This window comes from Saccopteryx bilineata, chromosome 6, assembly GCF_036850765.1.
Source record: "Saccopteryx bilineata isolate mSacBil1 chromosome 6, mSacBil1_pri_phased_curated, whole genome shotgun sequence".
NCBI lineage: Eukaryota > Metazoa > Chordata > Mammalia > Chiroptera > Emballonuridae > Saccopteryx > Saccopteryx bilineata.
In genome coordinates this window covers 156,281,850-156,296,734 of record NC_089495.1, presented here as the reverse complement: position 1 = coordinate 156,296,734, position 14,885 = coordinate 156,281,850, and the positions used below count along the sequence as shown (strand labels likewise).

Below are 14,885 nucleotides of genomic sequence, written 5' to 3'. Positions count from 1 at the left end.
ATTGGATAATGCGTAACGTACACAGGTCATTGTATGGCTCTCACGGAATTACATTTTAAAATATGTGGCGTTCATGGCTCTCTCAGCCAAAAAGGTTCCCAACCCCTGTTCTAGAACCTGCCAGAGCGCCTGGTACAATAATTAACTGTTTAATAGTACCTGCTTACCAGCTTTGCCTTGAAGATTGAAACATCAGGAAAAGACATATAGAACCAAAGATGGGGTTCAAAATGCTAAGCTAGAGGGTCCTGCTGTCAGGGGCCCTCGCAACATAACGGGCCTGGCCTATAGCTTGGGCAGGCCTGGGACAGACTCCCATTTTCTCCTACAAATTAGTTCAAATTGGAGAGCTAGAACTCAGAGGGAGGAAAAATGATTAATCCTGTTACTTTTTTTTTTTTGAAGTGAGAGGAGGGGAGATCGACTTCCACATAAGCCAGACTGGGATCCACCTGGCAACCCCTGTCTGGGGCTGATGCTTGAACCAATCGAGCCACTGGCTGCAAGAGGGGAAGAGAGAAGGGGGAGATAGAGGGGGAAAGAAGTAGATGGTCACTTCTCCTGTGTGCCCTGCTGGGGGATCAAATTCAGAACATCCACACATCAGGCCAGCGTTCAATCCATTGAGCAAACCGGCCAGGGCAATGTTACTTCTTAAAACCACTCTCCCCAAAGTCATCATTTTTATGTATCTATCAAGATGGTTTATGATTTTATTTTTTTTCCTGCTAATGACTTACCTTGATTTTTAAATACTGAGTTACCCTTGCATTCCTGGAATAAACCGTAGTTGGATTTTATTGGCTAATATTTTATTTAGAAGTTTGTATCTATATTCATGAGTATTGGGTTTTTGTTTTGTTTTTCCTGCTGACACCAGCCAGTTCTGCAATTCTCTGACACCAACTGGGTGTCCTACAATTCAGTTCAATTATGACACTGTCCACTTGAAGTTAGCATTAGATTCCAAAAGTTTAAGGGGTTAGCCTCACAAGACCACCCTGCTGTAGGTGCCAATCCCAAGTTTGGAATCACCAGTACTTCTGATTGGCTATAAACTGTGGGCTTCCATGTACCCCCAAAGTTTGATAATTTGTTAGAAGGACTCACAGAAGTCAGGAATGTGCTTTATTTCCTGATTTATTATAAAGGATAAAATTTAGTAACACAAAATGGTACATTTATACAGTGGAATGCTACTTGGCCATAAAAGATAATGAAATCTTACCTTTTGCAACAGCATCGGTGGACCTGGAGACTATTATGCTAAGAGAAATAAGCCAGTTAGAGAACGACAAGTACCATGTGATTTCACTCGATGTGGAATCTAATGAACACAATAAACAGACTCATAGATACAGAGAACAGACTGACAGCTGTCAGAGGGGAATGAGGGGACTGGGGGACTGGGTGAAAAAGGTGAAGCAAACAAAGAAAACAAACCCCCCTCATAGACAGTATGGTAATTACTGGGGGAAGGTGGGTGGGACAGGTAGAGAGGGTATGGGGGGGGAAATGGTGACAGGAGACTTGACTTTGGGTGGTGAACACAATACAGTATGGATGATGTACTATGGAACTAACTGTACACTTGAAACATTTAATTTTATTAACCAACATCACCCCAATAAATAAAAATTAAAAATAAAATCAGTTAAAAAATTAAATAAATTAGCCTTATCTAGCACCCTGACTCACCTTTCTCCTTCTCCCTTGCACGCCCACTCCCTTAATCATTTAGCCCTCAGACAAGAAGGCCCTGGTCAGCATCAAGCTATTGTGGGAACAAAGTCTCAGGTCTGTTGACCATCGAGACAGAGTTTCAGTCAAACTAAAGATAACATCTAGGCCAGGGGTCGGGAACCTTTTTGGCTGAGAGAGCCATAAACGCCACATACAGCTAGTGCTCGACTTACGATCACGATTGGTTCCAACAGACCAGTTGTAACACGATTTGGCCTTAAGTTGAGTAGGCTATATGTACAGTACTGTGAAATGATGTTATAAAAATCTTTAAGTTGTATTTTTATCATAATTTTCTTTCATTATTGTTATAGATCATAATTTTCTTTGTTCATTTTATGCCATTTGTATCATCTCTACACCATTTTGTTTCTTATTTTTACATTTGTCAGGTTTAAGTAAAACACTGCATTACTAGTACAACTGGTTTAATATTTGCAAAGACAATTTCCTCTTGGTAGACATCTTGGGAGGGGCTTGATGAAAAATATCCAAGACACAAAACACAAATTGCTGTACCGAGTCTGGGATAACAGTTGAAATGGTGCACGCAGAGATGGTAGTGCTGCCAGAAGCTGGTCCGCACTGTCGTACACCCAGTTGGGCAACGCTTGCACTGCCAGATGCGGGCGGAGCAGTCTTGTGGCTAGCGATTGTGGTCATAAAGTCTAATAGTCATAAGTTGCATAGGTCGTAAGTTGATCAGTATTTGTATTTTAAAATGTAATTCCATGAGAGCCATACTACGACCCGTGTACATTACGCATTATCCAATAAAAATTTGGTGTTGTCCCGGAAGCCAGCTGTGATTGGCTACAGCCACCCGCAACCATGAACATGAGCGGTAGGAAATGAATGGATTGTAATACATGAGAATGTTTTATATTTTTAACGTTATTACTTTTTTATTAAAGATTTGTCTGCAACCAGATGCAGCCATCAAAAGAGCCACATCTGGCTTGTGAGCCATAGGTTCCCGACCCCTAATCTAGGCCTTAGTTGTGTTTCAGCTCTAAAGGCAGAAAAGCAAACCACTCCACTGATCACATCTTCACGAGACCAGATGAATGGAGGCCATGGCTGATATCAGGACCAGAGGCAATGACCAACCACCCCCTGCCCTGGCACCAATCAATCAGTAGAGCCCATGACCCTAACTCCCCCAGTCACTATGATTATTTGTCCATCCTCTGGAAGCCATCAAAGAGCCAGGTCTTTTGAGCACAATCTCACCTGTGGCTCTGGGTATAATGCTATTTCCTTAAAAATAAACTTTTACGTTCTTAGCTAAAAACTCATTTGTGTTTGATTGACCTTTGATGTGTGCAAACAAACCCCTTTATTTTGATAACACCACCTACATTCTGGAGTGGACTGCCTTTTTCTTCACTCTCTCCTTGCCTGCCATGTATGGGGGCCATTTTTCAGATTTCACCCAATTAGCTCCTAAGGTTTCGAACCAATAATGGGGCCAACAGACACCTAAACTAGAAAGAGAGCAAATATATAGAATGAAATTAGTCATCAAAGAAAGGACCCAAGAGACTGTTTATGAAGACCCCAAGTCCAGACTTGGTGACCTGGGTGCAAATTCAGGGAGGCACAGCTGTATAGGGGCTAAAAACAGAAAAGCTTAAACCAAGTCAATTGCATTGTACTCTAGCTAGAGAAAGAATACAGGGAGAACCTCTCTGCAAGGGAGGTAGAGAGGCAAGAGGACTATCTGTCCTCTAGCACCATGGGAGAGCGTGTTTTTACCCATAAACATGAATATCTAGCCAATCTGACAGGTGTATCTGTAGACTGAAGCCCCTGATGCCATTAAACTTAAATATCATTCTCATTGCTTTGGTTCTATGCTATGTCTCCAATTATAATACACCATAGGATAAGAACCTGGACTCCCATGTAGATCTTCCTTCAAGAAGGAATACACTGTTGGCAAATAAAATTACCCAGCTGACTGGTAATTATATTTTTCACTAGAAAGGAATGAACTCACACTCTAGGTTTATACATCAGTCCCGTTTGAGTTCGGTTAGTAGTAGCATTATCTTCTGAAGACTGCTTACCCCTGTGAACTAATGAAACTAGGTTCCTGGCCCTATGCAAAATGCAGGACCAGACACTGGAACGAGGGCACGCCAAAGTATTGTCACTGTTATCCTCGGGCAGGTCTTGCTTGAAACTAAGTCACTTCAAAACCCTCCTTGACAGACATTTCTGTCAAACATGTGCAAATACCTCATTAAGAGCTTATCGTGTATTAAGTAACTAAGCAATTTTGAATGAAGTTCAAGATAATCCTTGTACTAAATTTTATTCTACACTGTTAGGGCAAATTTCCAGTGAATGTCACTTAATGCACCCATACACACTTATGTGGCTTTACATTATGTCCTATTTATACAAGAAAATATTAATTGTATCTTACTAAATTGGGTTCTTCTAGGAGTCTATGAACAAATTTCCTAAAAATTTATGAAACCCTGAGTTGTAGAATTTCCACTTGGAGCAATTCAGATATTTTTTCCAAATAATTACTCCCACTGTTTATTAGTAGTTATATGTGGATAACGTTTGCTCAAGATATTGAGATGTTACCTGCTGTGCATGATGTATATGGGAGGGAGGACCAAAAGGGTTCACTTCCTTTTCCAAATGTTATAGAGCTAGAAGTATTTCATTCATTATGGGCCATTTTCTGTAAGGTTTGTAAAATGGAAACCACCCTTACTGAAATCCAGTCAGATGATTTTCAAAAAGTAGCTCTGCAATGCCTTTTGAGCAGTGAGGGTGCCTTTTGAGCAGATCTGAGCCGACCTAGGTAAATGATTTCTTTATGTCAGTATTTCCCAAAATATGTTCTGGGAAAAACCACTTGGAGAGATATTAATAGGGTGCCACTCAAGTCTCTACAGTCAAAATACTAAAGAAACACCAGGCTAATTAAAGTTAGAACTCCATTACTGCAGGGCTTCTCAGAACAAATTAATATTCTATTATTAACTGTGCTCAGAGGCCATAGCTCAAATCCCAAACTTATTTGTACATCTTTTATCTTCCCCTCAGGAACATTATGGTAAAAGCTTTTTTATGTGAAATAGTCCCCCAGCACAATCTTTAAATAGTGTCAGAGAAAGTAAATCCGGTTCACCAAAAAACTGCACAACCACACACAGTAGGATAGGATGGCAGACACCCTCATTTCAATATGGAGGAAACGCCAGTTCAAAAAGCTTGGGCAGTTTAGAGCCTCGTGCCAAGAGGCTGCCCTTGGAAGACAAATTACCCAGGCCAGTATTCTGCAGGTAATCTAAAATGGCGAAGAGTCCCATTTCCCCTTTGTAAGAGAACTTAATTCTAAATCTCCACCCTCCTCTTCCACAGTGTGGGCGTTGGGACACCGTGCGTCCCGGTACCTTCGTCCTGTTTCCAAGTTGCACTCGGTGCCTTCCCCTTACACCCCCTTCTTCTCCCAGGGGGCGCCTTCCCCTTGCACCTCCTTCTTCTCCCAGGGGGCGCCTTCCCCTTGCACCCCCCTCTTCTCCCAGGGGGCGCCTTCCCCTTGCACCCCCCTCTTCTCCCAGGGGGCGCCTTCCCCTTGCACCCCCCCTTCTCCCAGGGGGCGCCTTCCCCTTGCACCCCCTCTTCTCCCAGGGGGCGCCTTCCCCTTACACCCCCCTCTTCTCCCAGGGGGCGCCTTCCCCTTGCACCCCCCTCTTCTCCCAGGGGGCGCCTTCCCCTTGCACCCCCCTCTTCTCCCAGGGGGCGCCTTCCCCTTACACCCCCCTCTTCTCCCAGGGGGCACCTTCCCCTTGCACCTCCTTCTCCCAGGGGGCGCCTTCCCCTTACACCCCCCTCTTCTCCCAGGGGGCGCCTTCCCCTTGCACCTCCTTCTTCTCCCAGGGGGCGCCTTCCCCTTACACCCCCCTCTTCTCCCAGGGGGCGCCTTCCCCTTGCACCCCCCTCTTCTCCCAGGGGGCGCCTTCCCCTTGCACCTCCTTCTTCTCCCAGGGGGCGCCTTCCCCTTACACCCCCCTCTTCTCCCAGGGGGCGCCTTCCCCTTGCACCTCCTTCTTCTCCCAGGGGGCGCCTTCCCCTTGCACCCCCCTCTTCTCCCAGGGGGCGCCTTCCCCTTGCACCCCCCCTTCTCCCAGGGGGCGCCTTCCCCTTGCACCCCCCCTTCTCCCAGGGGGCGCCTTCCCCTTGCACCCCCTTCTTCTCCCAGGGGGCGCCTTCCCCTTACACCCCCCTCTTCTCCCAGGGGGCGCCTTCCCCTTACACCCCCCTCTTCTCCCAGGGGGCGCCTTCCCCTTGCACCCCCTTCTTCTCCCAGGGGGCGCCTTCCCCTTGCACCCCCCTCTTCTCCCAGGGGGCGCCTTCCCCTTGCACCCCCCTCTTCTCCCAGGGGGCGCCTTCCCCTTGCACCCCCCCTTCTCCCAGGGGGCGCCTTCCCCTTGCACCCCCTTCTTCTCCCAGGGGGCGCCTTCCCCTTACACCCCCCTCTTCTCCCAGGGGGCGCCTTCCCCTTGCACCTCCTTCTCCCAGGGGGCGCCTTCCCCTTACACCCCCCTCTTCTCCCAGGGGGCGCCTTCCCCTTGCACCTCCTTCTTCTCCCAGGGGGCGCCTTCCCCTTACACCCCCCTCTTCTCCCAGGGGGCGCCTTCCCCTTGCACCCCCCTCTTCTCCCAGGGGGCGCCTTCCCCTTGCACCTCCTTCTTCTCCCAGGGGGCGCCTTCCCCTTACACCCCCCTCTTCTCCCAGGGGGCGCCTTCCCCTTGCACCTCCTTCTCCCAGGGGGCGCCTTCCCCTTGCACCCCCCTCTTCTCCCAGGGGGCGCCTTCCCCTTGCACCACCCCCCCTTCTCCCAGGGGGCGCCTTCCCCTTCTACTCCCAGGGCCGTGGTTCTTCATCGCGTAACCGAACTCCTCTCCCCCCCTATCGAGCAATTTAATACTAAGGTTACCTACTTTTTAAATGGGCAGGTGGGTTTTTTTTTCAGATACATGGAAACAGGCCCTAAAATCACCGATTTTTAAGTTGGGGGCATCACCATATATTCTACGAGCCAGTTGGCCTCGAGCAGTTACAGAAAGGGAACAAGTCCACGGCTCTGGATATTTGGGGGGGCAACTGTCACGCACCACTTCGGAGGAAGGGACCCCTGCCCAATGGCTGATTCAAGAAACCCCTGCGCCTCACCCCCCAGGTCCTTCGCGGAGCAGGCGCTGCTCAGGGCTCGGTCCACGGCCCTGTCGCACCGCCACGAGCCCGCAGCACGTACGTAGACTAAAGCTGGTCTAGACGCTTCCAGACACCTGAGAACTCCACGGACTGCGGCGGGTGGGCGGAGCCGGAAGTGGGCCACCGGCGGAAGTCGGCCTTCAGGGAGCCCGCGCTTCTCCTGTAGGAGTTTGGAGGGGTCCGCGCTTCTATGTCTAGACCCAGCCTGGCGCTTCGGGGAGGGAAGGGGCTTCCTGGGCTTGTGGGGTGGAGCGCGCATAAATATCTCCCGGACACTTTCTTATCTTTTCACACCCGTGTGCACCTGGCAGCACTACCAGCAGAGAATCTGAAATTGCCTTTGGCAAGATTTTAAGAAAAAATCTAGTTACAGGAATGCGATAGGGCACCCCAAAACTCCTTAACAGTTTTCTACTACCTGTAGTTATTTTTTATTCGTGCCTGCGCTCACATTTTATTTTCTTTATTGACATGTGGTCAAACTTTCATGCAGTAACACTGCTAAAGTGACCCTTAATAAAAAAATTTTTTAAAAAGTTTTACATTTGAAGTATATCTTTTGAACTCCAACCGCAGGCTGGGGCTGGCCCTGCCGCTCTTGTCTCTTCAAAGAGACTCAGTACTGCAGTGTGAATGGACACACCTGTCTTTCCCCTCACCCCCAAGTGCCTCATGTTGATTCAGAGGATCATGTTAACCAACTTTTATATACTCTTATTTGAATTTTCCACTCTAAAAAGAGAAAGAAAATTATGCAAATATAAATACAGATTCTAGCAAATTTAGAATTGTCTAGGTTTTAAAAACCTAATAGCATCCAATATAAATAAGGGTGTGGCAAAATTAGTTTTTTCTGGGCAAACAATGTGAATATGCAATCCTGTTGAAAAAACTACTTATCGTTCTATAACAAAAACCACTGAATATGTTTAGGCTCTGATCCATGAGACACTATCTATGGAAAATTTATCCCAAGCAAATAATCCAAGAGAAGGGATAAACTGCATTTCTGAAGCAATTCTACAATGGACGGCGGTCGATTTTACTTGTACAACATCTAGTATTCTTTTTTTCTGATTTTAACATCATGATTTTTCTTTTGAAAGCGAGCTGGCCCTCAGTTCACTTCTGGGTGAGCACTGGACTCAGGCCTGGCCCATCAGAATGTCCTAGCACGGCCTGGTAAAGTGTGAATGAAGTCGGAGGCCCAAGGCCCAGGAGCAAGGTCCCAATCTCGGCTCTGCTGCTTCTAAAGTACGTGAACTTTAGTTTGCTATTTAATTTAAGGTGACCAATCGTCCTCCTTTAGGGAGGACAGTCCTTCTTTTGTAAGTTCCATCCTCCCTCGAAAAGTGTCCTCCTACATGTCTTCCTTTTTGATATTGGAAGACTAATCTGTAAATGTCTGTATTTGATTGATGCAGAGTAGATCCATTGAGTGTGATGTGATGTATTTGTATCTAAATGAGTACTTTTTATTACAATTATTATTAAAAATTAATAGACATGTAAGCATAATTACAATAAAAATATTACAAATGTTTTTATTATTCATTTACCATATTATAGTGTATTATTGTTGCAATGAATAAAATGTTTCTTTTATTTATGATATTGTTTTCCTCAATTTTTTTGTCTTCCTTTTCATTGTAAAAAAGTTACTCACCTTATATTTATCCTGAGTCTCAATTTACTCATTTGTTGAATGGGTATAATAATAACAGACATCTACCTTATAGGGTTGTAGTGAGAACTAAATGAATGAAACAGGTATACTAATGCCTGATATGTCTGCATTACCAGGATCTTATCACCTTTCTTTCACTTTTCTTTTTGCCTTCCACACACCTCAGTGTCATCAACTGCATCAATACTAGAATTAGAATTTTATCTTTCTTCCCTACAGGGTAATGCCCTTGTAAGTGTAAGCGTTGACATTTCTTTTTCTGCTTTTTGTAATGCAAAAGCCTGATTTAAGCTTTGATTGGCAAGGCATCCACTTCAAAGACAGCAGTCCCCAATTTAAGCTTTGATTGGCAAGGCATCCACTTCAAAGACAGCAGTCCCCAATAAACACGTTGTCAGCCACGCGACTGGATAAAAAGTCAGGACACCTCCTCCTCCACCTCCATGTCTGGGCACTTAGGCTCCGTTTGAGAGATCTTGGTTGATTTCGGTAACTCTCCAGTTGAGCTGTTTGTTTTCTCTGCCTGAGCTTTAAATCCCTCTCTTATGTTTTTAATTTACCAATCAAGAGTAAGCCCTGGAAACCCTAGCACCCCCCCACCCTCGACCCCAATAAAACCAGAACCCCAAGCTTCTCTCTCCCTCTCCCCAGCCCCACACCCTTTACTTCACCCCCTTCTAAATCTTGCTGTGTAACCCCAGGTATACTGTGTAATTTCCAGGTCCTGTAAGTAATAAACCTGTATCTTTTCAGTTTCCTGATGGTTATTACAGAAGGACATCTTGCAATCATAATAAGAACTGCAAGGGCTGGTCCAGCCACAACATTGTCTATTAATAGGCAGAGACTAGTTCAAAACACCCCTAAAGGCAGGACCAGATCTTATTCACCTTTATACAATGGGTGCTTAATATAATTCCCACCCCAGAGATGGTACTCAGTAAAGGCTTGTTGAACAAAACCAAATACTTTCTAACACAGAGCAGAGCAAAGATGGAACAATGAATGAAAATTTAATAGGATCAACAAAAGGGAAATAGAATCACATGAAATACATACTATATATACACATATTATATATATTTATATATAATATATACATATATTATGTAAAACATGTATATGTAATATATGTATATATAATATGTGTAATATATATTATGTATGTTATATAATATATGTATGTGTAATACATGTATATATAATATATAAATATATAAAAACATATACATATATATTTATAAATTTTTATATATTTTATATATTTTAATATTTTTATACACACACACACACACACACACACATATATATATATATTTATTTATTTATTTTACCAAAACACAGCTTGGTTCCTAGAAATCACAGACTCAATTTCTTCCTGGCCCTGGACTTGCTCTCACACAGTGGGCAGATGAGTTTCAGCAATAGACTAGTTCCTAAAGCGACTTCTGAATTGCTGGTTCCTCTTTCTGCCTTGGAACCCATCTCTTTCCTTGGGTATAGACAGGAAAAATGACCATTGCCTTCAGAGAGACTGAAGATTTTTGAGAAAGGGGGGATTATAATAACAATACTTTGGAAACATTCATTTTCTGACTTTGCACTCAGAATACTTGAGATAGAATTCACATGCCATAAAATTCACCCTCGTGTAGAGAACAAAAGACAGTGGTTTTAGCATACTCACAAGGTTATGCAACCACCACCACTAATTTCAGAACATTTTTATAACCCCGAGAAGAAATTCCATACTCATTAGCAGTTATTCCACATTCCTTCCTCCCCTAAAGATGTGTACTTATTATAAAACACTACATTTAGCGTCTGTAAAGTGGCTTGAATTTCAAATCCGGAAGGGATGTCTACCAAAGATAAAGAAAGAAAGGAAGGGGCAGAACTAGCTTTTCCGAGGTTCAGGTGATAACCAGATATCTATCTATCTATCTATCTACCTTTCTTTCTTCTAAGAGAGAGAAAGCAATATTAGATTAGATCCACATGTGGAAGCAAAGAGAAATGAGTGTGGGCAGAGAAGATCTTCAAATGCAGCAGCTAAATAAAGTGGAAGTTACGGATGTTTAAACAATTCTTGCAGGGGTTAATGTTTTTACTTTCTCTGTATCTCCTGTATCAATCATTTTCTGGTACCCTTCCAGACACTGGCATTCCTAGGAAACCAAGGAAAAATGCAGAAGCGGCAGAACTTTGGAAAATCCCTTGCTTTGGAAAGCCTTAAGAAAGACACTTGTTCCCCAGCTGTCTCTTTTGGCTCCTCACAAAGGCAGTGATGGCTTCTAGAAGTGGGAGGAGGGGCTGCATGTGGGTGGCAGCTGGGTGCCCGAGCCACCCCACAGAAGCAGGGGGAGCATCTGAGCATCAGTACAGAACCCTATGCTGGCACGCATTCAGTTTAAACATCCTTCAGGCATGCTGAACAAAAGAAGGGACTTCCGTAAGCCTACTACAAGTGTGGTGCAAGAAGGGACTTCCGTAAGCCTACTACCAGTGTGGTGCACCAAGTACATTTTCCTAGGGCGTTTTCTCCTAAAGTGAGTCCTGCTTGCCCTTTGCCCTCATCCCCTCTGATCACTCCTGGCAGGAATGGCTGGGGTGTGCCGATGGTAGTGCTCGGCTCTTCTGAATGCCTGTCACATGGAATCCCATCTGGGGGTGGCTGGTCTGAGTGCAGAGGGGCCTCACTTTCTTAGGAGCACAAATTCCCACTCCGTCAGCCTTCCGGCTGATTGAATATTTTTAATCTACTCTGAATACTAAAGTCATATGATTTTTAACAGAAGAGGAGACTTTTGAATTCATCAAGTCTGATACTGTTTTATTCCTGTAACAAACTAGAGAATCTGAGATTAGGCAACTGGATCAAAGTCACTGTCCAAGTAATTCATAGGGACAGAAAGCAGACCAGTGGTTGCCTGGGGACAGCAGGGGGAGGGATCACAAAAGGCACAAGGAAGCTTTTGGGAGAAATGGATATGCTCCCTATCTTGGTCATGGGTGTATTTCATGGGTGTATATGTATGTCAAAACTTACCAAGTTGCACACATTAATAATGTGCAATTGAGCATATGTCAATTGCACCTCAGTAAAACTGTGTAAAAAAGTCACAGAGCCAGTCAGAGGCAGAGCAGGGACCAGAACACATACACATCTTATGCCTCGAGGCTTTCACACTTTCTCTTAACCCCAGCAATATCTTAAGACCAAAGCCTATTTCAAGTTGTGAAAAAACCTTTTCTCAAAATGGCATTTAAAAAAAAATTCCACTGTTTGAAACGTTCTATAATGATGAAATAAGAACACCCTTAACAAAAACATAGCAGACTCGGGTGGACAGAAGTGAACTCCACGGACTTGGGAGAAGGGTGGGGAGAGAGAGGTGACTTTGTTCTGTTTACCTATGTTTATTTTTGGCAGCACTTGTAACTTCTGGATATGTCCAAAGAATTTAATTGATAAAAAAAGACAAGGATGAGGTTTTTATAGAACTGTACTTTGTAATGTAGCTGGTGGCCCCCATGGGCCAAAATAATTTTTGAACAATTTCTGGGTGAGGAAGAGGCAGAAAACCTTACGAACCTTACAGAGACATTCCAACACCTTTTTTTTTTTCTTTCTCTCTGCCTGATCACACAGCCAGGGCCACCAGGTGTGCCCTGCTTCTGGAGGTCTAAAATAGCTTATTTGTGGAGAAGGGGAAAGTACAGGGTTAAGGGTGGCTGTGCTCCACCCGTGCTTGCTTCATTGCTGATCTGGTGCTGACCAGCGGGTGCACAGAGGGAGTCTGCCCAGCTGGCCATGTATGCTTGCCTATGATTTTCCTACCAGAATATGTTTTCATGAGCTATTGCCTCTGTAGCAGTAGCTAGTAGAAATATGCATGCATCTAAGGTATTTGTCCTCTATATGGTTTTTTTATTTTAATTTTTAAATTTATTGATTTGAGAGAAAGAAAGAGAGAGAGATCAATTTGTTGTTCTACTTACTTACGCATTCATTGATTGATTCTTGTATGTGCCCTGACCAGAGATAAAATCCACAACCTTGGTTTATAGGGAGGACACTCTAACCAACTGAGTTACCCAGCCAGAACTGCTATGGTTTTTTTAGAATTGCAAACATAAAATACAAATGTAATAAATTCAAACAAAACAGTTTTATATGAAATGCAAACAGGGGATTGAGTAGGAGCAGGGGCTCCAGGAGTCAGATGAATTCAACATGAGTGCTGTCCAAGTCTGGGAGATGTCTGTGCAGGGGCAGGAGGAGCTGTTACTGAGCTGCCCCAAGTGCCTGGGACACAGGATCAACCCTGAGAACTTTCCTTTGGGCATCCACACTATCAAATGCCCAACGGAGCTATCCAGCCAGGGCCATACTACCAAATACTTTTAACCCGTTGTGCTGCTTTTCTGCATGTTTGCGTTCCCTTTCCCCTCTCGTCCCTACCCCTGCGTCCCTCCCAACTGAATCCTTTGCTCTCCTCTGCCCTGCTCCTGCCGTGGGAGGCTGACCATAATAGACTGCATCACCTAGGCTCCCTTCTCTCTGGCTTCCTGTCAGGACTGAACAATGGGAGGCAGCAGGAGGAAAGAGAGTTGGATTATTTATTTCTTCACGCCTTTTTAAGCTCCTCAGCACTTAGCACAGTGAACTGAACTAAATGGCTGAGCTGACCAGGGATGTTAAGACATTTTCCTGTGGAGGTGACTTTAGACCTGGGTTGTAAAGGGCGCTGCTGTGCGGATGACCACATGTGCCTGGATGATGTTTATCTTACAGGGGACAAGGTCCATGTAGATCATATTGTATAGTGTCCAGGGCAGCATGACTCCGATTTAGACCCTGAATCACACTTTTCTGTTGATGAGGAGGCCACTGATGACTAGTGTGACAACAGTGATGACGATGGAATGTCCACTTACGTGACTGAGTCACAGGAGGATTTCAGTTTGATACTATGTCCCTTTTTCGTACTGCAAGATGGCATTTGCTTTTGGAGTCAATCCTTTTATTGAGGTTTAGTGTACGTGCAGTGTTATGCTCCAGTTTTAAGAAAAGAGTTGGATAAGTTTTGACAAACTTACCTCTGTAACCACCACTGCCAGCAAGATCTAGAACCTTCCTTAGGTCAGAGAGTTCCCTCCACCTCTTTCCATTTAAGCCCTGACCCAAACTCTCCACACCCCCCTAACCCCACCAAAGCTAACCACTGGCTGACCCTGTCTGCCTCCCTCTCCCCAACCTCACGGGATGCTGTGTCCAGTGGATTCCCTTGTCACTCCCCTCAAAGCATGCTGATCTTTGCCTCCATGCCCATTGTTGTGCTGTTGTCTGTGAGTACCTTGCTTTGACCAGGCAGCTGGCCCAGTAGGGACTGCAACTGAATTCTCCTCCTTCACTTCTTTTCTTTTCTTAACCAGCATCTCACCAATTCCACTTATGCCCCGCCCCCCGCAAACATTTGACAGCCAAGCACTGTATTACAGTTCCCCATTCAATGATGTAGCAGTCCTTCTGTTGGATAATATTACCTCACTTTTTCATTTTTCAGATAAGGAAACTGAGCCCTAGACACTTTAAGAGACTTACCCAAGATTGCCCAGCTGGCTAGTGGCAGAGCTGGGTGAGGAATTGTGTTTTTGCAACGAGCGTATTAGTGAGGCTGCTTTGTCTCACTTCTGTACATAACACCGTCCCACGTATGAAGGCTCGCCTCCTGTGACAGATCCTACCACTCGCGGGTTTCCGACACGCAGGTCTCACCTGAGGCTCTGCTGGGTCCCTGTGGAGCCACACACCGCCCCCTGGCGGCAGGTGAGCGTAGGAGCAGCGCATGCTAATCAGCCCGCGGCGCGGCTCGCTGATTGGCTCGCGCAGATTCCAGCTGCTTTTCCAGGGGCGTGAGCGGAGCGGGAGTAAAGGGGTGCCGCTGGCAGCCGCCGCCCCCGCCCGCGCCCTCCGGGTTCCCCAGCATCGCCTTGGATTTCAGGGCGTCTGCGAGGCAGGCTGGCTCTTTCACCTGCGGGCTTCTCCTTTTCTCTCCCTTTTTTGTTCTGGTTCTGAATCCATCCAGGGTCCAGGATGACAATCCGACACCAAGGCCAGCAGTACAGGCCGAGGATGGCATTTCTGCAGAAGGTAAGCGTGGTCGGTCTCCTGGGCCCCGGGAGGTGCGCTGGGACCCAACTC

At 45.4% G+C, this 14,885-nt stretch overlaps 1 protein-coding gene across 2 annotated transcripts in view; it reads left to right on the top strand.

Annotated features, from left to right (window-relative positions):
• Positions 1 to 14,607: 14,607 nt before the first annotated feature.
• Positions 14,608 to 14,885, top strand: part of LOC136307896 (regulator of G-protein signaling 9) — a 55,600-nt gene continuing 55,322 nt past the window's right edge. For both annotated transcript variants that reach the window (XM_066234898.1, XM_066234897.1), the window contains exon 1: positions 14,608 to 14,834. In XM_066234898.1, the coding sequence (XP_066090995.1) occupies positions 14,778 to 14,834 (57 nt within the window). In that variant the 5' untranslated portion in view covers positions 14,608 to 14,777. The remainder of the gene's footprint in view (positions 14,835 to 14,885) is intronic.